The following is a 23595-nucleotide window of genomic DNA, read 5'->3' as shown; positions in this document are numbered from 1 at the left end:
TCATGCTGTTTAATCAGCTTCTTGATATGCCACACCTGTCAAGTGGATGGATTATCTTGGCAAAGGGGGATCTGCTCACTAACAGGGATGTAAACAAATGTATGCAAAAAAGATGAGTGAAATAAGCTTTTTGTGTGTATGGAACCTTTCAGGGATCTTTTTATTTCCCAGCTCATGAAACATGGGACCAATGCTTTACATGTTGCGTTTATATTTTTGTTCAGTATAATATAAAACATGTTTCAGGGTGTGGCATTATACAGAGGGATACTGTAAAAACAAAATGCATGTTTGCATATGTCTGTGAATGAGGCAAGCTCAATACATGTCAAATGTCAGCTCATAGATCACGCTTGACATCAATTTGCATGTGCACTGCAGGAGTCTCTCTGGCTGTCAATGTAGGGTTTACACCCCATGTACATGACAGCCTCAAACAGCAGGGGTTGTAGTATTCTCACACGCTGTATAAAGAGAGACATGGTAGATCATCAACCTGAGTAGATCATGTTATTTGTCACGTACACAGTTTACAGCAGGTATAAAAGGTGCAGCGAAATGCTTCTGTGCTAGCTCCCTCAACATTGCAGTACAATAATCAATCATCAATATCAATAATAAGTTAATCAAAAATTACAAGTAATAGAAGAGGTAGTACACATAGTAATATGGATGAGTTGTATGATCTTCCACACCAGCAAGATTGTTAGCCTGGTTAAACCAGACTGAAGGCTGCACTTACCAGTGAAGTGAAACAATTGACAATTGTGGCGCAGAGTTCAGTATGATTTAACCAAGCTACAAGATGGTGTACACATTATTGAATTAACTGTGAGGAATGCTTGAGTAAAGTCCTGCTCTGTGTTCAACACTGGGAGCATGTCAATACATGAATCAGGGTTGTGTTCAACAGACAAACTACCTGGAGTTCTCTGATAAGAAACACTCATTTTCATATTCCGTTGTAAAACGTTTTCCTGTTGCATGCCCTAATGAACATAACCCAGGTGCTATCTTACCTTGGACACTCTGGGCAAGTCCCAACATCTTCTGTAATCTCCTACAGATGGTCTCCAGGCATTCCGGGAACTCATCGTCACAGTCGTGTTTATCACGGTTATAGGTGTCATAGCAATGGTCGTGCTGGTTATAGAACTTGGTCAGGGACGGGATGTCAATGTCAACTTTTAGAGTAGACAAAAGAGATAGCCATTAGATCAATGCTCACAAATATTCAATGCAATATATAATATGACAGGTGTAATCAAATCAAATCAAAATGTATTTGTCACATATGCTGAATACAACAGGTGTAGACCTTAACGTGAAATGTTTACTTACAAGCCCTTAACCAACAATGTCATTTTAAGAAAATAGAGTTAAGAAATGATTTAATAAACAAACAAACCAAAATAATAATAATAATAATAATAACAACAATGTGTGGGGGTACAGGTTAGTCGAGGTAATTTGTACATGTAGGTAGGGGTAAAGTGACTATGCATATATAATAAACAGCAAGTAGCAGCAGTGTAAAAATAAAGATAGCCCTATTTGGTAAAAGACAAAGTCCATATTATGGGTAGAACAGCTCAAATGTACATTTAAATTTTCGTCATTTAGCAGACGCTCTTATCCAGAGCGACTTACAAATTGGTGCATTCACCTTATGATAGCCAGTGGGATAACCACTTTACATTTATTATTATTATTATTATTTTATTTTTTTTGGGGGGGTGGGATAAGGGGGGGTAGAAGGATTACTTTATCCTATCCCAGGTATTCCTTAAAGAGGTGGGGTTTCAAGTGTCTCCGGAAGGTGGTGAGTGACTCCGCTGTCCTGGCGTCGTGAGGGCTTGTTCCACCATTATAAGCAAATAAGCAAAGAGAAACGATAGTCCATCATTACTTTAAAACATGATGAAACTGGCTCTCATCAGGACCGCTACATGAAAGGAAGACCCAGAGTTACCTCTGAGTTACCAGCCACAGAAATTGCAGCCCAAATAATTGCTTCACGGAGTTCAAGTAACAGACACATCTTAACATCAACTGTTCAGAGGAGACTGTGTGAATCAGGCCTTCATGGTCGAATTGCTGCAAAGAAACCACAACTAAAGGACTGTCAGTAATTTATTTAGAATTCAAAGCACACTTAACCAGCATGGCTACCACAGCATTCTGCAGCAATACGCCATCCCATCTGGTTTGCTCTTAGTGGGACTATCATTTGTTTTTCAACAGGACAATGACCCAACACATCTCCAGGTTGTGTAAGGGCTATTTGACCAAGAACGAGAGTGACGGTGCTACATCAGATGACCTGGCCTCCATAATCACCTGACCACAACCCAATTGAGATGGTTTGGGATTAGTTGGACCGCAGAGTGAAGGAAAAGCAGCCAACAAGTGCTCAGCATATGTTGGAACTCCTTCAAGACTGTTGGAAAAGCATTCCAGGTGAAGCTGGTTGAGGGAATGCCAAGAGTGTGCAAAGCTGTTATCAAAGGAAAGGGTGGCTACTTTGAAGAATCTAAAATCTAAAATATATTTTGATTTGTTTAACACTTTTTTGGTTACTACATGATTCCATATGTGTTATTTCATAGTTTTGATGTCTTCACTATTATTCTACAATGTAGAAAATAGTAAAAATAAAGAAAAACCCTTGAATGAGTAGGTGTGTCCAAACTTTTGACTGGTAGTGTATAATATGACAGGTGTAATAACATTCCTATAAACAGTGGTCTTTCATTCCGTAAGTTCTAGACCTCAGCTGAATCTGGCAATGAATGGTGTGGCTGTTGAACAAGTAGAGGACAATAAATTACTTGGTGTTACCTTAAATTGTAAACTGTCTTGGTCAAAACATAAAGATTCAAAGGTTGTAAAGATGGGGCGAGGTCTGCCCGTAATAAAGAGATGCTCTGTTTTTTTGACACCACACTCCACAAAGCAAGTCCTGCAGGCTCTAGTTTTATCTTATCTTGATTATTGTCCACGATTATTGTCCACGGGGCCCGTGTAGCTCAGTTGGTAGAGCATGGCGCTTGCAACGCCAGGGTTGTGGGTTCGATGTGCTGCAAAGAAAGACATCTTGCTCTTCATTGTGATCAGAGGGCTAATATTAATACTCTGCATGCCAGTCTCTCTTGGCTAAGAGTTGAGGAAAGACTGACTGAGTCACTTCTTCTTTTTATAAGAAACAATGTGTTGGAAATTCCAAATTGTTTGCATAATCAACTTACACACAGCACTGACAAACACACACTTACCCCACCAGACATGCTACCAGGGGTCTTTTCACAGTCCCCAGGTCCAGAACAAATTCAAGAAAACGTACAATATTATACACAGAAATGAGTGCATGGAACTCCCTTCCATCTTATATAGAGCAAGTGAACAGCAAACCTGATTTAAAAAAACAAATAAAGCAACACCTGATGGCACAACGCCTCTCCCCATGTTGTGTGTATGAACTGAAATGTATGTGTAACTGATAGATGCACACACACACACACACTACATGTTAATGTTTTTAAATGTATGTAAATTGTAAAGTATTTTGTCTGTAATGTCTTTTCCGTTATGTGTCGGACCCCAGTAAGACTAGCTGTCGCCATTGGCTTCGGCTAATGGGGATCCTAATAAATTTAAAAAACGAATCAAAATTCCTGGTCCTGAAGCGCCGCAGCTGTAGCTATACATTATAGTGTGTGCAAGATTCACTGTCTGAAACACAGGTCTCCGCTAATCATCAAAACCATGAGGGTTTTGTCACAGCCCAGCACTCTCTGACACAGCTGATAATCAAGACCATGACTTGCTGAATCAGGAGTGTTAGTGCTGGGCTGGGACAACAGCCTGCACACACTGCGCCCCCTCAGGACTAATAGGAAGACCACTGCTATAGATCAAAGTCAGACATGACACTAGCTCACCTGGACTCCGAAGAGGGGCGTCCCACATCCATTGGGTGGGGATGGTTTGTAACCATGCCAGGGTTCTGGTTTGTAACCTGCAAGGAAACAGCAAAGGTAGAGGTGTTCTGAGTTATCCCACCTTCTTTTATCTTGTTGAGAGAGATAACCTGTTCAGAGAGACTACAGATAGTGTTGGGGGGTCGCACTGTACCAGTTTAATGTTTACAACCCAAGATAGCTAAAGTGGTGCTCATCTTTTTTGTATGTGGATCATAATCACTTTCACAAGGGTGGCAACCATCCTCCAGGATAGCTACTGTGTGTGCAGGCTTTTGCTCAATCCCTGGTCTAACCACATTGTAGCCTAAACAAGAGCTGCTCAACAAGACCTTGATAAGCAGACTTGGGTGTTTCAGGGCTGGATCAAAAGCAAAGCCTGCACACACAGGAGCTCTTCAGATGGAGGGTTGACCACTAACAGTGCAGTTCTACTTTGTGGGGGGTTAAGTGCCTTGATCAAGGGCACAATGACAGGAGGTGGTAGGTTTACATGGGATCAGAAACAGCACTCGGTTAACCAGAAGTAAAATTCTCTCGCGAAAACGTGTAATTTCCTGTTTACTTCTGGGGGATTACCTTTGTGGAAAGGAAGGAAGCGAAATCCGAGAGGAAGAGGCGAAGCGAGAGGACCAACTCGGCCAGAGATCTGTCTTCTCCAGCAGGTGGCGGTTTTGTTTCATTCGCTCACCAAGCGAGGAGGTTTTGTATGGAGGTCAATGAGAGTGTCGAATTTGGTTTAAAAAAATAATGGAATGGCTTATTTGCTACGTGAGGTTTATTTGATCTTATAGAAGTTTCGTAATGCATAGGTTGTTACGAGTGTACTGATATAAGTAGGACACGTGACATCAGGGCAACTTTGAGAAACAACACTTTATAATGGAGTTGTTTCGAGATGTCAATGCATATTCATGATAATGAGGCTAGTAGGCTTGCATAGCATATCTCTCTGTTGAATACAGGCGGTTGAAGTCTACAACCCTCATCGAATATTCAAAAAGTATTAAAATAATTAGATGTATCCACCAATCTAAATAAAGGATAGACAGGAGCTAGACAGCCCACCGTGCAGCTTTGTGGGTCAACGACTCCCATTGTTAGGGAGGAGAGACAAGTAGGCTATCTTGTCAGTATATCCATCATCTTTGGCGAAGTCTCGTCTCGCAAACGGAAACTTGGCCAAAACCCTCCTTCTGCTAATTTCGCCCGTGTTTATCATGGCCAAAAAGCATTTTTTTTCTTTTACGATACAAACTATTTTGATTTTGTGGCTGTTGAATCTAGTGGAAACCGTTTATCATCCGCACAGGGGCTTGAAAACCACTGCATCAGTTAAAGCAGTAGAAACAATAACATTTACATTGACATTTTAGTCATTTAGCAGACGCTCTTATCCAGAGCGATTTACAGTTAGTGAGTGCATACATTTTCATAACAAAGCGGTTGTCGGTAAAAAGCTGAAGGATGGGGCTGGAGAAATGTAACCACTCTCAAAATCATAGACAGAGCTATGGATGCAAGGACTGATCAGCCATTATATCAAAAGTATAGTTTAACCATGTTTTGAGGCTGTAGTAGGCTATTTGTTTAAATTTTATTTGATTACAAACATTGTAGTAAAACACGTTTTTGTAACTGGGGGTTCTGATGTTGTATGCCAGTTGAACTAAGTTCATGAGGCATTTATAAATTATAGCCTATTCTTCAAGAATCAATGGGTACATATCATTAATTTATAAATCAAAAAATGGATGTAACTGCTGATTGTCACTTTATGCACCGCCTTCGCTCAATCCTGGCAGCATGATCAATCGTCCAGAAACATGCATAGGCCTACATCTCTTTTCCGTGAAATATATTTTTGCATTTTCAAACTAGTTTTCATTGTGAAGGCAGATGCTTTTTTATATCAAAAGCAATCACCTTTGCATGTGAAAACACAGAATCGTACTCATTACTCCACGTGCTAATTACGTCGACCTAGCGGTGGGTTTTGAAGCGGGCACCTGTCTCCGCCCGGTTCCAAAACAAACGCAATCAACTTTCACCCGATGCAAAACACGCCAATCCGGGCGCCCGGGCAGATTAATTGAATCCCCTCAATGCTGCTCATAATCGCATAATCCTACATGAGCCTTGACAGACTCTCGCCGTTTCATCTGTCCACAAGAATCTGTCCCCGAGAGATTATGGTCTGGTCTCAATGAAATAGAGTAGGCTGCCTATGCATGGGCAGAGAATCAAGTGGCAGTCATTTTTTCAAGAAAATTACATTAAATATGATTAGACTACAGTTTACTAGTGTCTGTAAATAAATATACTATTGATAATGGAAAGAAGTGGATGGCACTCAACCAACGTTAGTCAAGGTGCAATAAATAAATAAAATGATTGAAAAGGAAAAGGCGTAACGCGCGCATAGGTTACCATTATTTTCAATCAATATGAATTACCCATTTATTTGTCTCCGCCTGCAAATCGTCCTCCTAAAGGTAGGCTATATCCTATATACAAAACGTAGTGAAAATAAGTTCAAGAGAACGCAAAGTGCTCTCAACGTTCTTGCTGCCTCAAATTCAGTAGCCTTACATGCAAGTAGAGTAGATTTTAGCCTATGCATGGGCGGATAAACACGGGGCAGTTATCTTTCGAAGGCAATGTACTTCCTAAATATGAGTTGGCTATAGTTTACTACATTGCCTAGAAATATATATTGATCATCCATGTGTCACTGTCTGAAAATCGTCCCACTCCTAAAAGGTAGGCTATAAAACGTAGCTCAAGAGAAAGTGCAAGTGTCCCCAACTGCTCTCTCAAACTGCTTCTAGTTTATTGGCTGATATAGCACAGTAATACCGATAGCCTAATATAATGGGCCACTTGAAAATCTCTTGAAATTCAACCTATTTCTTGGGTTATTTTTACACATTTTATATTGCTTATATAGGGCGCAAAATTGCTGCGACCATGGCTGGCAAATGAGCTGCGTCGCATTCGCCGAAAATAATTTTGCTGGACTTCGGTTGGGTTCGGGACCAGTTCTTGCGGTTGCGGGTGGGACTCGGACAGAAAGCCAGCGGATGTGGTGTAAAAAGCTGCGGGTGCGAGCGGATGCGGGCTGAATTAGTCAGTCCCGTGCAGACCTCTATTGCAGGGCGTGACAATGGGCCAGTTCGTTTTGCATGGTACGATGACCCGGGCGAGTGAAGATTTCAGTGAAGGACCATTGGAATAGTCTAAAATATTTAAACTCCTCCCCCCTGAGGCACCGGGCCATGCAAAACGAACGCCCACATTATCAACGCTATTTATACATATTTGGACATTATACAGAGGGATACCATAAAAACAAAATGCATATTTGTGTATGCCTGTGAATGAGGCAAGCTCAACAAAGGTCAAACTACAATACAAAAATAAAAGAAGCTGGGGTTTTCCAAACATTTGATTTACCTACAACATAACATTTTACATTTACATTTTAGTCATTTAGCAGACGCTCTTATCCAGAGCGATTTACAGTTAGTGAGTGCATACATTATTATTATTATTTTAGTAAAAAAAAAAAAAATCGTACCCCCTGTGGGAATCGAACCCACAACCCTGGCGTTGCAAACGCCATGCTCTATCAACTGAGCTACATCCCTGCCGGTGATTCCCTCCCCTAACCTGGACCAATTGTGCGCCACCCCATGGGTCTCCAGGTCGGGACCAGCTATGACAGAGCCTGGATTCGAACCAGGATCTCTAGTGGCACAGCTAGCAATGCAATGCAGTGCCTTAGACCACTGCACCACTCGGGAGGCCACAGGGTCAACACTCCATAGTGGCTCCATCAACAGGTAAACATGCCTATTTACACATTCAATATAAATAATTATAAAGTAACCAAAACAATACAATTACTGGGCAATATAATGTAGCCATTACCCTTATCACTGTATGATTATGTGTGCTTGTAGTCATACATTTGTCTTTCAATTTCTTCTTACCTTTTATAAACATTCATATTCGCTCTCTTAATTGATACTCCATATATGTGTAGCAGAACAAACAAATTACATACACAACAACCACTAAACAACCTTTGCATAGGAGAACAATTCTACAAAATTATCAGCTCATAGATCCCTCTTGACTTCAAATTTGCATATGCAGGAGTCTCTCTGGCTGTCCATGTAGGGTTTACACCCCATGTGCATGACAGCCTCAAACAGCAGGGTCACAGTATTCTCACACGCTGTAGAGAGAGACATGGGAAACACGAGTAGATCATGTTATACAGACATATGAAACACACAGAAAAACGAATCAAAATCAGTTTTTATTTGTCACGTGAACTGTTTCCAGCAGGTGAATGAATGCAAAAAAAAATTCGGGTCAAATCACCAGTTGGCAACCCATCCCTTATGGGATTAATTGACACATAAACAAACATTACAATAATTCACTGTGGTAATTAAATGATAATTCTTCTTCCGGTGTTCTCTGCATTATGCATCGCATAAAGAGTGAAAAAATGTAAGGTAAAAAATCAATACATAATAGTAAATAAGGTTATTCAAACAATTATATCCCTAGAGCAGTAAAATAATATACATACATACACACACACTGTATACTGATAGCAGGTATAAAAGGTGCAGCGAAATGCTTGTGCTAGCTCCCTCAACATTGCAGTACTATAATTAAGCAATAAGGCCCGAGGGGGTGTGGTATATGGCCAATATACCACGGCTAAGGGCTGTTTTTACACACGACGCAACACAGAGTGCCTGGATACAGCCCTTAGCCATGGTATATTGGCAATATACCACAAACACCCGAGCTACCTTATTGTTATTATAAACTGGTTACCAACGTAATTAGAGCAGTAAAAATACAAGTTCTCATACCTGTGGTATACGGTATGATATACTACGGCTTTCAGCCAATCAGCATTCAGGGCTCGAACCACCCAGTTTATCATCAATAATAAGACTCAAGTCAAAATTACAAGTAATAGAAGACGTAGTACACATAGTAATATGGATGAGTTGTATGATTTTCCCCACCAGCAAGATTGTTAGCCTGGTTAAACCAGACTGAATGCTGCACTTACCAGTGAAGTGAAACAATTGACAATTGTGAGCGCAGAGTTCAGTATGATTTAACCAGGCTACAAGATGGTGTACACATTATTGAATTAAATGTGAGGAATGCTTGACACTGGGAGCATGTCAATACATGAATCAGGTGGTGTTCATTAGGCAACACACGGGAGAAAACAGACAAACACTCGTCGTGTTCCGTTGTAAAACGTTTTCTGTTGCATGCCCTAATGAACATAACCCAGGTGCCATCTTACCTTGGACACTCTGGGCCAGTCCCAACATCTTCTGTAATCTCCTACAGATGGTCTCCAGGCATTCCTGGAACTCATCGTCACAGTCGTGTTTATCACGGTTACAGGTGTCATAGCAACGGTCGTGCTGGTTACAGCACTTGGTCAAGGACGGGATGCCGATGTCAAACTGTAGAGTAGACAAAAGAGATGGCCATTAGATCAATGCTCACAAATATTAAATGCAATATATGACAGGTGTAATCACATTCCTATAAACAGTGGTGGCTGTACAGGGTCGCCACACTACTATGGCTGACCCTGTAACACAACACATTTCATTGCACCTATCCGGTGTGCAGTGAAATTCCTGGTCCTGAAGATCCACAGCTATAGCTATACACTATAATGTGTGCAGGCTTCACTGTCTGAAACACAGGTCTCCGCTAAACATAAAAACCATGAATTGCTTAATCAGGGAGTGTTAGTGCTGGGCTGGGACAACAGCCTGCACACACTGCGCCCCCTCAGGACTAATAGGGAAGACCACTGCTATAGATCGAAGTCAGACAGGACACTAGCTCACCTGGACTCCGAAGAGGGGCGTCCCACATCCATTGGGTGGGGGTGGTTTGTAACCAGGCCGGGGTTCTGGTTTGTAACCTGCAAGGAAAGAGCAAAGGTAGAGGTGTTCTGAGTTCTTCTTTATCTTGTTGAGAGAGATAACCTGTTCAGAGGCTACATAGTGTGTTGGGGATCGCACTGTACCAGTTTAATGGTTTACAACTCAAAAAATACATACAGTGGTTCTTATCTCCTTTGTTTGTGGAACATTAATCACTTTTAACTGTGCTTTTGAGTAAACGGCTTGTCTGCATAATAAGCAATGAGCAAAGTAGTTATGGCCATGTTTTATTTCCACTACCAACAATGATTTACTGTGTGTGTAGCCTGAGAGAGACCTTACCATCGCTGCATTCATAGTGACACAATCCATCATGACCTCCAAATAAGTCCAGAGCAACGTTGAGGTATTTGTCAATGTTATGGATCCCATTGCGAATGGTTTTTAATGTCATTCGCCAGTCAGGTGTTTCTGGTTCAGGTTCCTTACTACAGGAAGACACACGCTCAGAAATCCATAGGAACACAGTAAGCCCACGAGAAAAACCGAGATGCAACTGTTATGATGCATGACGACAGCACCGGATGCTAGAAAATAGTTGCAATTGGTCGGCATGTGACTCCAAAGTTAAATGACTCGACCAAACGTCGGTAGAAAATCATTTCACACTTTCCCAAATGTTGTTTCAATATAAATCCTATTCGACGTCAACTGATCCGCTGTCATAGAATTCCCTTTCCGGGTTGTGGGAGTAGTCACATGACAGCAATACGCCTATCAGTGACAACATTTACATTTGCACTTGTAGTACACGTGGTCACTCATAACGCATCAATGTTCAAAGTTCATGCATGCCAGCGATACCAAATGTATGTTCATGACTGATTTGATGTTTTTTTTAAACTGAGAAATTGACTTGGTTTCTGTTTTAAGGCAATATTAAATCAATAAAAGTGATTTTCACTGTAGGCCTATACTCTATGTAGTTTGCTACGGATTCTTCAGAAAACAAACCACACTACAATTCACATGTGGATTTACAGGAAAAAACAGCAAATTACCCATTCTAGTAGACTTGTTCAGTTGCATTGCAGTTTTATGGATCACAGTACCGACCTGTTTGGGTACCAAGCTGGAGCATGTAGCCATAGAAATCCATGTCAACACATCTTTGACCAGCCTCATAAATATGGTGAGGCCATATTGGGTTGAGAATAAGGCCTCCTGCAAAATGAAAGTGAAACTGTATACAAACTACTAATAGAGTAAGGGATCTGTATGCCAGGGAGACTATTCAGGTGTGGAAAGCACAGGCCTACACAGTCTGAAAGAGTGCTAATATAAAACATTTAAAAAAGATGCAATATCCAGTCTACTGTTTAACCTGCACTACTATGCCATCTGCTTCATAGCAAAATTGCACACGCTCTTGTGCTTGGAACAAATTAAAACTGCTTCTGGTAATAATTTATCGTTTATTCAAATGATTAGTCGAGCAATGAAGAAAAACCTTGTTTTTCTACTTAAATAACTTTCAAAACATTCAAAATGAAAAATGTACAACTTGATGAAGAAGAATAAGTGAGTTTAGATGTCCGTTTCGATTATGGTTCCAACTTCACATTTTTCCCAGGCCAACAAAGTTCTCGAGTGAGACTGTGGTCATTTCTTCATCTGCGGAATGAACTTCAAGGTCCATGGAACTCTACACAAGGTTCCACTGTGGTAGCTAGGAAGCATTCTCTGGGTTCCTCACGATATTAGCACTGCTAATGTATGGATTGGAAGGAGGGCAGCATCTCCAGATGAGCCTAAACATCTTGTTAAGTCAAGCAGGTGAAGTAGTTATCTAAAGTGAAGAAGATTGTGATTTGCTTGTTACAGCAGAATGCTTGGCGCCTCAATACTCAGAGGCACCACCACGATGCCTTCTGCTTTTACCGTCAGTGTTCATTTCCAGAGTGGGTTCTTATTTCCGGAAAACACAAAAAGACAAGCAAAGAAAGAAGAGAAAAAGAGGTTGTGGTTCTCAAGTGTTTTGGGAGGTTGGTTGATCTATTGTTCAGTCGGTTCATTGAGATGCAGCAAGGCAGCTCCCAGGGAGGAGGGGGTGAGGAGGATGGAAGGACGGTACTGGGGGAGAGACAACTTAGAACTTCAACAGTAAGGCTAATCATTTTTATATATTTTTTTTCTCCTTTCCATCTCCATGGTTTTTCCTTAAAAAAAAACATTTACATACATATATCTATTCATTATATCTCCTCTAAAAGCGTTCTGTGGGAGCCTGCGGCGTCGGGCGGGCTCAGCCCCCCTGAACAGGTCATTTAGTCTGTCCAGCTCCCTGCAGTTATCCATGGTCATCAGCTCAGCTTTCTTACGCAGGCGGTCGTCCCTGTCAGACCTTGCAGCGTACATCAAGTCAGTTTCTGAGAGAGAAGGGGAGATGAACAGAGAAGAGTCAGTCAATATCAACCATATCACACTAAGCTACTTTGAGGGAAAGCTTCACAAAATAGAATGAAATGAATGCGTGTTTGTAGGGGTAGTTGTATTGCATCACATGGGGCTTATTTGATTGAAGTCATCACTGTAATTATACCCTGCGGGGGGTGACGGGGTGCGTGCTACACCACTGCTTTTAACTATAAGTTAAGTATAACTATAAAAAAATCTAAGATGTGTCAAATAAATGATCAAGCTCAGGGCTCCACTATGCATTTGGTTTGCTAACTAAGTGGCTAGATGTCAAGATAAAGCTTCTTGGTTACAGCAGAGACATTCAATCTCCTCCTGGATCAAGATCCCTGTTGCCTAAATTGTTTATTGCACCCTCCCCATCATAAAAAAAATACTTCTGGTAATACCGTATACCCCGGTATGGTACAGAAACGGTATGACGGTATGAAAATCTGGACACCGCCCCAACTCTAATAAGACTCTTACTCGTCTGCCTCTCCTTCCAGCAGTTGTTTCTGACATTAGACACGTAGTCCTCCTCCACGTTCTTCTCCAGCTTCTGCAGATTGGAGCCCTTGTACTCGGACTTGAAGTCTCTGTTGACTTAGTAATCTACACGCAGGTTCTCGGTCTGCCGTTTCACCGTCTGCCCTGTGGACCTGGAGAGGACAGGCATCAGTCAGGTTACATGTCGCTGTTCTGAGAACAGCTAGATCCACAGCTCTTTTCATGCATCATATCTTTATACCAGGTGAAGAGAGGGAGGCTATGGGCATGATCATACACACACCCGAAATGTTTCAGTACTTTACTGAAGGTAAAGTGTATCCGTTACATACAGCATGCATCACTATTTGACAGTATTTTTCAGCACTGAGTGTGTGGAGCAGTGGTCCAGAATAAAAGGTTTGTGTCGTGTTCAGCTGGGAGAAAACATTTTTGAAAAAGAGTGGTACCACCGGAAATGCGTGATGTGTCCAATAGGAACACAGATTTTTGTTTTCCGTTGCAAAACCTTTAAGTACCGTGAGCCATACTGAACACGACCCTAGTGTGTGTGTGTGTGTGTGTACGTACGGTCTGGAGTAGAGGCTGTAGGGGGGTGTGGACACCATCAGTTGGCTCAGGATGGACACCAGGATCAGTACAACGATGGGTATCAGCTGGATAAACATGGAGAACCCTCCTGGACAACAACACATTACAAATCATTAAACATATCAGTAAACATACACTATTTTGTCCTCTAGCTCAGTTGGTGGAGCATGGCGCTTGCAACGCCAGGATAGTGAGTTTGATTCCCGGGACCACTTATATGTAAAATGTATGCACGCATGACTAAGCCGCTTCGGATAAAAGTGTCTGCTGAATGGCATATATTACTATTTAATATGTAAAGACATGTACTGTCCTGTTAGTAACTTTGCACTTTTCCTGCTTTCCTATGCATCACACTGAAATTAACTAGAGCTCATCCCAGTCAAGACTGGAAGAGTTGTGTCCTTCACAAAATTAGAGCCTGCAATATGCTGCCGAGACTCCCATAGCTGTAGAAGGGGGTCTGCTGGGGAAATCTGACCTGAAGTTATCCCAGATTCACTAGGTATTATATTGACAGTCACAGTATTCAGCTGGCAGTGCAGATGCCAGACATCGTACCTCTCCCCCTCTCCTCTGCTCTCTCCCGTCTTTGGTCCGTCTGCTGGCTGTATCGTGCCCTGCCGTTGGTGAATGTGTGGGCAGCCGCTGTGGAGAGGAGTACCCGGTTAGTGACTCTGCTAAGACTTGCAATACAATACTAATTTAATAAGCGTTCATGTTTGAGCAAGACAATTGTATTTAATTAATGTAATGAATTAAGACTTGTTTATTAAAACATTGAGACAAACTCTGGAACCCCGTAATGAAATTAACTTCAGGTGTATGTGTGTCTCTTACAAGAGGGAATCCTCCTCCGAAGAACATGTTAGAAGAGGTCCTCGGGAGTGATGTCAGCCTCGAAGCCTCGGTGGAAGTCAAACCCTTGGCCGTGGGCGTGGCCAGGGCTGGTAGGCTCCTCTGCTCCCGTGAGGTCATACTGCTTTCTCTTGTCCGTGTTGCTGAGCACGGCATACGCGTTGCCGATCTCTGTTAGAACCACAACGACACACCCTCGTGTCAATAAGTGTCACACTAAGTCAGAGAAAAAGGACACCAGACATTGGCTCGGTTCCGACGGCCCATTTTACACTGATCTGCAAACTTCACATCGGGGGAATCCCAAAGAGACCCAGACATGGAAACTCTGCCAGTCCCTCCAATTAAATTAATGGCAGGTCAAATTAATGCTGCTAACAATGCTGTGGGGGAGACCCGGTCCGATCAGTGAGGGAAGCAGAAGAAAAGTAATTTTTTAAGCTACTTTATTAACCTGAGCTGATAAAGCGTGAGTGAGAGAGCGGCGAGAGAACAGTGCCGCTCTAGCAGGCGGGAGAGGGAGGGAGAGACAGCAACCAACCAATCAGACTCGCTATAGAAGACTAATAGCTGCCATTGCTAGGTTATTTATCATCAAATATGAGTGCGTAGTGCCTGTCTTGACTGCATCAAACCGGGAGAAGCAAGTTAAGCTAGCTAACGTTAGCTAGCTAGGCTAACTGAGGCTGCAGTGCATGCACTTTCTGATCCTACAGTTACAAACAACTCCATTCAGAATATTAAGTAGCAGCCTGCCTACCTGTTGGTACTCGGTCATTGTAGCCTATCCTTCTCCTTTAGCTCCATTATTTTAATACCATTCGATTAGATAGCTCCTAACTTTAGCCTCGTGAGGCTCATGATCTCTCTCTCTCACACACACACACACACACACACACACAGCACACACACACACACACACGAGACCCATGTCAATCATATCCAGACCTGATACATTATTTAGAATTCTAGGTCCCGAATCGGGTCTTGGGTACAGGTGGCACCCTCTACACTACAGCTAAATGAGTGATTAGCCCCCGAACACAAAAACAATCCATGCAAAACATCTTACTTTTGAAGGCCTCTGTGGCTCCGGGGGCTTGGTTTTGTCTGGGTGGAACTTGAGCGCTAGTTTCCTGTAGGCTTTCTTCAGCTCCTCCTCATTGGCCTCCTTACTGATGCCCAGGACTTCATAGTAATCCTTACACCGCTTTATCCTGGAGGGAGAGATTGTAATAAACTATGGTGCTAGTAGTCCTAACACATCTTTATCCTTTAAGAGGTTACAGTGGATTCATCAGGGCTATATTACACATGTAGCATACAGATATAGGCCTAGTTTATTACAATGCAGTGGATCTGATTCATCATGAGGGTTGTAGCACACAAATCAAATTTCGCCCAAGAGCAGGACAACAACCTCCTAATGGATATTTTTTTAGCTTCAAGAACTAGCGTTTGGAAAGTTTAATCAAAAGACAGTACAGTATGAAGATAGGCAGAAACTGCTTCTTCCCAATAGAAATCCTTGATCACACTTGTAGGTGATGTCATGGCGACGTTGGCTAGCTAAGCTCATGTGTAGAAACACGTCATCGGGTCTAACGGTTGCCTCGCGCCGAACTGTGCATGTGCAGGCCGTCAAATCAAAGGCACTCCTTCGATATAAAGTTGTTTTTGACGAAAATGTGTCAGTTTGTCACTTTCACAATGTTGGAGTAATAACATGGTCAACTACTTAAGACATTGTCTCAAATCTAGGTTGTGCCTTTAGATTTAGAGAAAATTAACAACTAAGGAAGAATGTTCATTTCTGGTCTGTTTCGCAAGCGTTCCCGGAAGTCTCGCGATGTTGCGCCTCTGGGGCTGCGTATCAATCTCAAAGTAGACCGCCCTCGGCCCCAAACCCTCAGCCCTTGAATAACGTTTTACATCGTCACATCCGAGTGTACCTTAAATGTCCTTTGCCCAAGCGAGGGAGAGTGATGATCGGAGAGGCAACGTCCTTGGTGGGAATTTTGAAGTTGAGCTTAAAAAACAACCAACCTGAAGCTATTAAATGTACCTAGTAAGCTAACGTATCTTTTATAGTTTGGTCATTTATTTCAATAGATTTCACAATTCCAAAAAATATGTTTATGTATTTAGCTACGTTTTATAGGCTCCTCACTATGAGACTAAGCCAATTTGCCAATGCTAAAATCAATATATATATATATATATATATATATAAATAAGCAAGCTAGCTTCATACTTTTTTCTGACATGCCAAAAATGGACACTTTGCGGCCACCAGAGTTTGACATGTGACTACAGTTTGCATTGAATTGTGGGTCATATCAACCCCACAAGAGACCAACGTTGTTCACTCGCTCCCTCGAGCTAAATCGAGGGCTCAACGTTAGTGAATTGGACCTCCCCTTAAAATGGCAATCAAACTGCATCCGGTTTCAACAGGGATTCCCCCGAGGGAAAGTGGCTAGAGCAAGGGCTGAGGGGGTTTAGAAAACTGTGCTCCTGGAGCACCATTTGAAACCACAAGAGGGCAAATCAACACTCGTGGCAGAACAGAGTAGGAGAGTTCAAACGCAATACACCGAGTCGATTGCATGACCTGCAGAAGAGATTGCCTCCAGTCTCCAAGGATAACCACCTGAGATACTTGCCAGACATGTTACATTAGCATTCAATTAGAATAATCAAATATATAAACAATAAAATATGCTCTCGGATGTCACTCAGTGTACCTTTCAATTGAGGTTAAACCCTACGCTGCATGTAGGCCTGTTTTAACCCAAAATACAGGTTAGCCTCTGAACATATAAACAAATACAGCATCCTAGTAAACTAACATACTATCTGTCTAACGCTCTTCACTATGGGACTAGAAGTTGGTCAGGCCTACCAAGAACTATGTGAGTGTTGCCATAGCGAGATGTGTCACAGCTCTCTTTTGTCTCTCTCAGTCCCTCTCCCTCCCTCTCTCACTGGCCTCATGGGCACCTTGCCAAGTCCCAGAGGTTCCCATAGCTCGAAGTAGCTGGGTGTTTAGAACACTGCGGGGAGACTGCAGTGTCCTCATTGAGCAGTTGAATAACGGTCCACACACACACACCATCAATGGGGCAAAGCCAACCACAACAAGCCATCCAAACAGCTCTGCCATGAAAGACTCGCATACAAATACACAGATAACTCTTCCCTGTCATTAGCTAAGCAAACACTGCAAACCCAACTGCAAAATGTTGGAGCTGAGTAAGTGTTTCAACAGCAGCCTTCTCCCATAGAACAGTAGAGAGAAGTTTAGCCTGAGTACACCACACTAGACTGGGGGATTATGAGTGCTACTGTAGGTCAACTGCAGGGTTAATTAAACGCAACATAAAGATGTTAGAGCAAACAAACATGGAGCCCAATAGAACCATCTAACTACAGTCAAACGACCTCGCTAGGGGAAGGTGGTGGAGGCCTAGGCTACACTTGGCCCAATATTAGAAACACTTCTGTTCACCAGAGACATCAGTCGCTCGGAGCTCCCAGTCCCAGCCACCTCCCCTGGCCTATGGGGACAGCAGTGATGCAACAGTGACACAGAAAGAGATGTGTTAAACAAGAACTCTCAGGGGAGATCATTCTAGAACCCCCTCCCCAAGGTTGGTATGACCCAGTGTCCAACAATAATCAGTGTCCGTGTCCAAAGACCCATACTAGCTTACTACATACTATTTAGCTTACGTACCGTTTAGTAAAAAAAGTGTGCCACAGCCGCAACGCAGTAGCGGCTCCTGATTGGGTGGGGCTGGCCGAATGCGGGTGGATTTTTCCAAATTCAACAGACATGCATCACATTAACCAGCCTGATAATAGCTCATTTCCAATTTGATTCATTTCTCTAAACAGGAATGGAGTTGTAGGCCTACTCAGGCTGGTTATAGGCAGACTATCACATTCAACCTATATCATAGTAGACCATGTAGCCCAGGGGTGTCAAACTCATTCCATGGAAGGCCTAGTGTCTGCTGGTTTTTGGTTTTTCCTTTCAATTAAGACCTAGACAACCAGGTGAGGGGAGTTCCTTACTAATCAGTGACCTTAATTCATCAATCAAGTACAAGGGAGGAGTGAAAAACGTTTCCCATACAATAATCTGTACTCTTAATTGTTAGTTCCCCCCTCAAAAAAAGTTTGTTTTGGGGACTCCACTGACCCAGACTTTGAATACCACTTCTTTTAAACCAGGATGGTCATCTGAACACAATGGATCGGTTACATCACTTGCCTTTATATAATCCCCAGCAGGGATCTCCAACAGGGTCGATCAGTAGCTCACAGCCCACCTATGAGTAGCTCGCCAAACAATTCTGAAAGTACATGCAATTTTCACGTGTTCCACCGCCAACTGTCATAAACAAATCTCACAAGTATCAGACACCACAAGCTCCCAGCTACTATTTAACCAACGCAATATTGACATTATCCCACCCCCGGCTAGCCACTATTGGCTTAATTATTTTTTTTTAATTAAATGTCTGCCAATTAATTTCCAGCAATATTGCCTGTGTTTCCTGTTGGTGCGCACGTTTGTTTATCACTCAGTGTGTAGCCATTTGATGTGATATTATTTATTTTTATGTATGCACTCACTAACTGTAAGTCGCTCTGGATAAGAGCGTCTGCTAAATGACTAAAATGTAAACGTTGTGTCGTGCAGAAGAACAGCCCTTAGCCGTGGTATATTAACCATATACCACACCCCCTCGGGCCTTATTGCTTAATTACTTTACCAGGTATATTGACAGAAAACATACTGCACTACTTTCTCTTGTACACTAAGGACCCGGACAAGAGTCACAGGGGAGAGGAGAAGAATGGGCCTATTTCAAAGCTCAAAAATAAGTTGAAGCATGCCATACGCTTATTATTTTTTTTAAAGTAGCCCTGACGCTAGAAAAAGGTTAGAGACCTCTGATCCACAGGCTAGTAAAATAGTTTGTGCGGACATGGATTTTAGAAACCCAGGCATAAGGGTCTTACCATGATAAAAAGACTAGGGGGGATTAGGCTAGTAAGGGTTAGCTACTGTCAGAAGGTCAAGCATAAAGCACTGACTAATGCTCCCTCGATTGAGACAGACTGACACTGAGAAAGTGGGTTAGTTATTTTTGGTGTGTAGGATACACTTTCAGTTTCATCTAAAATATATCTGATTTGTGTGTTCAGAGAGCATGCTCACGTGAGGTGAGACGGATCCTTGTCAATTTCCTGTTGTGGGAAGAACCACCATCAGGTCGGTCATGTAACCTATGATCTATTTACACACAAGCAACAGTGAGGGGAGAGGTGGGGGAATTTACAATCCACCATTTCCTCATCTTCACTTAACAGGTAGCCAAACGAAAAAGAAGAACACCCAAATGTGTCACAGTGTCAGCCTCCTAAATTCCCATTGATTGTAAAAACTCAGGGTCAAGTGATACTCACAACAACCCCAACCAGGCTGAAAGTGGCCCTCCCTCCCTAATCGCCACATGAGAACGCACCAGAGTGAAGCAACACAACTAGACACACAGGCCTGCCTGCTGCACACATGAGAAGTGGGACAGAGGACCGTACCATATGGTCGTCAGGAGGAGTGCAAGAAGAGGCGGAACAGACTTTTACACACAGATAGCCATTCCCAAACAGATTACGGGACTGGAGCGATCAAGGGAAAAAAGAAAGCAAAAGGTTCCTGCTCACCTCTGCACTCCCTCCACCTGGTCCTTGGTGAAGCCCTTGGTGCTGGGCTCGCCCCTCCCGGCCTCCTGGCCCTCCCCACCAGGCCGGGCCTTGGTGCTCTCCGAGGAGCTGTCTGTAGTGCGCTGTCTGCAGTGCGCGCCATTCCCCGCAGAGCTGCCGTTCCTCGTCAAGGTGTCCAACAAGGCTAGGAGGGAAGAGAAAGCGAGAGAGAGAGACAGAACGAGGCATGACGTGGCACATTCAGAAGGAGAGACAAAGCTAAGCACTTCGAAGAGAACTCACAGGGCCGAGTTTCCCAGAACCAGATTAAGACGGGTCCTCGACTAAAAAGCGGTCTCATTCTCAATCGAAAGTGTTTTTTAGTCAAGGACTAGCCTTAATCTGGTTCCGGAAACTGGCACTCAATCTTACAGGGCAAAACACTAGGCTCTTGAAAGTCAGACTACCATGCGGCGTACATCAGAGTACACAACGAAACTAAGGTTACTTTGTTCCCAGAATCCAGTTGGCTTCCATAGACGAGCTGTAGTGGAGATCTGGTCATGCTTCCATGAGAGCCGCGGCCGAATATATCCAGCTCTGGTTGCTCAATGAGAATGTGCTAAGCTTTTCCACCAACACAAAGCAGCTCTCTGTGTCTGTCTTCCCATGACCACTGCAGCAGCAGCCTAACCAACAGTCTGAGTATACTGCCCAGTGTTTCACTGTTCTCTCCGGTAGCACTTAAGCCTCTCATACATCGCTGCTATTCCTGTGAAAGCTTACACAGGTAACGGAGCACTATGTTTGATGGACACGGCGGAGGGAGAATAGTGACAGGTCGGGATAAGATACTCACCTTAATGGTTGAATAAGTAAACTTATTAATGCATGATACTGAACTGAAGAGGGTGGCGGTTTTTCTTCAATCAAGATGCAATCTTCTTGAATCCATATATTCTTCCTTGAAACATGAGTTTTTAAATAAATAATGAAATAAATATAAAAGCGGAATTTGTCCGATCTGGTTTTCCTGGCCTACTGTCCTATCAGACCTTACGTGGCCCGAGCTTAGCCCTGGCTAATGCTCTACCATTGTTCCCTCAGCTCTAGGTCAATCATTCAATTAAGGGATTGAGGTGGACAAGCCTGTTCATCTCACTAACCTCGTCCTGCACGAGCCACGTTAACTCCTCTGCTCCGACAGTGGAATCCCTACAAACTCCTTACCTTGTCCTGCACGAGCCATGTTACCTCCTCTGCTCTCAGTGGAATCCCCACAAACTCCTTTCCCTATAAATACCCTTCTGCCGAGAGCGTGAAACAGCCACTTTTCTATTTCTTTCCTTGATATTGAATACTGCATTGGTGAGGAAGAGCTTGCAAGTCAGCGTTTCACTGTAGTGTTTACACCTGCTGTATCCCATGCACGCGACCAAATCAACTTTGATTTGGAGTGAGGCAAATAGGCTACTATAGTCATCTCCCCGGTGACCATTATAAAAACACTCTTGAATCAAACCTTGAGTACTCAGTACAACTAAATATGCCTAGTGAATGTAAATGGTCATGTTGAACTGTATGATGTGACAGTTAGGCTAACAGGCGAATCATTGCTGTCAATTGTCACATAGCCAAGTGTTTAGCTAACAGAATGTGTTCTGTTTTATAAGACAAGTGGTAAGCTTAGGTTTTATTACAATATGGCTGCTGTGGAAATTGCCATCTACCTTCATAACAAGGTTAATAGGTACCCTTCTGCATGACATACTAGCATTGACATAGGCCTACTATTCACTTTATAACCCATGATATGTTACCTGTCACAGATGGCAAAAATATATATCATTTTAGAAGTTTTGAAATATGATTGGTAGCTGGCAGGCTGCACGATTGACCATAATGCAAGCAGCCGATTGCAAGCACACGATTAACTCACAAACATAAGTGTTTCATTACAGACAAAAACACTTTTAGGACAGACAAAGCAATGAATTACTAAATATCACGGCTGCTGTGAGCAATAAGCAGATCAATTGATTATTGCCTGAGGTAGCTGTTAGATCATCATCATGCATCAATACAACCACAACCAGGCATGGCTTGTGGCAGGCTAGCTAGCTAGCCAAGTCCCTTACTAAACTAGTATCAAGCCTATATTGATACCAATTTTTAATTACATTTCTCTCATGAGGACACTGGAGACAACCCCTAGTTGGCTAACTTACTGGTGCATAGTCATCACTTGCTTAGTCAGTTGACCTTGTTATTGCGAAAGAAAAATACCATAAATTAGGGGAGATAACATCCCAGACTGGGGAGCTTGGCTCCACTGACCACATAATGCAAAACTGAAATTGTTGGCAATCCAACATTTAGCTAGCTCATACTAGGCTAGCTAACGTTAGTAAATTATAGCTAGCTAATTGTACAAGTTAGCAATAGCATTGCCAGTTGGCTAGTTAGCAATAGCCAGTCCACATTCGTCACTGGGCTAAAACAGAACTATAAAATGAAACATAGCTTGTCAATTGAGACATTCAACAGTGGATGATGTCAACCTTATCAAATCAACAAAATTGGCTAAGAAATGGCTAACGTCAACTAGTTAAAGACCTAGTATACATACTGTTGGCATGCTAATTAGCAATTTAAGAAACGTCACTCTTCCTTCGCCGTGAGCAGTTTTTAAAGCGTTAATTACGTTAAGTTAACCATTTCATAATTTATTCGTTTAGGTATTATCCGTGCACTGCAAGTGACAACATTACAAGGCAAGTTGCCAAATCGTATTTTAAATCGATGTTTAATGTGTAACGGGCTAGCTAGAAAACGTCAGCTACGCTAGCTAACGTGGCTAATGAACTAAAATCTGGTAACGTAGAGATTTACCTTTTGCTTTGTGGGTTGGATAGAGCTTCTCTGCTTTATTTAAGAATTTCACCGCCTTGTCTTTGTCCCCTGCTTCAAGAGCTTTAGTTGCTATATTTATACATTTTTCTGCTTCGTCTCTGTTCCCTTCCATCTTTCTTCCTCCCCCCCGGCTCTCAGTTGACACTAGTAATGGGTCGTTCGCGAACGAACAGATCTTTTTGGTGAACGTCGGGAACCGAATCACATCGGTGAAAGAGCCGTTCATTTGGCTCCCTGAATTGCATACTGCTACTACTGCTTTTATTTTTTATATCAAGTTTTTGTTATTTCAATTCACAGGATCCATACAATACATTTATAGATTATTTTTTTATCCTCCTTACTGGCAATCTGATAGCATTTGGCAATCTGATAGCATGTAAAATAAATGAGAGAAAAACTAATAAATATAATAATAATAATAATATAATATGCCATTTAGCAGACGCTTTTATCCAAAGCGACTTACAGTCATGCGTGCATACATTTATTTATTTTTTGTGTATGAGTGGTCCCGGATCAACCCACTACCACAAGCTTACAAGCGCCGTGCTCTACCAGCTGAGCTACAGAGGACCACTGAACAATACATCATAGAGCCTCAGAAATAGTGACAA

The 23595-nt window shown here is 42.5% G+C and overlaps 1 protein-coding gene and 2 pseudogenes across 1 annotated transcript; all 3 read right to left on the bottom strand.

Moving 5' to 3' along the window:
• Nucleotides 1-193: 193 nt before the first annotated feature.
• On the bottom strand, nucleotides 194-2755 carry LOC123483261 (annotated as a pseudogene).
• Nucleotides 2756-8026: 5271 nt separating this feature from the next.
• Nucleotides 8027-12239, bottom strand: LOC123483254 (group XIIA secretory phospholipase A2-like). Its single transcript, XM_045212841.1, is given in 5 exon segments — nucleotides 8027-8223; nucleotides 9331-9496; nucleotides 9893-9969; nucleotides 10274-10438; nucleotides 10441-12239. Coding segments are annotated over 5 exon segments (633 nt in total). The 5' UTR covers nucleotides 10547-12239; the 3' UTR covers nucleotides 8027-8104.
• Nucleotides 11987-23168, bottom strand: LOC123483260 (annotated as a pseudogene).
• Nucleotides 23169-23595: the final 427 nt, after the last annotated feature.

Source organism: Coregonus clupeaformis, unplaced genomic scaffold (genome assembly GCF_020615455.1).
Source record: "Coregonus clupeaformis isolate EN_2021a unplaced genomic scaffold, ASM2061545v1 scaf0054, whole genome shotgun sequence".
NCBI classification, from domain to species: domain Eukaryota; kingdom Metazoa; phylum Chordata; class Actinopteri; order Salmoniformes; family Salmonidae; genus Coregonus; species Coregonus clupeaformis.
This window is presented reverse-complemented; position numbering and strand designations above follow the sequence as displayed.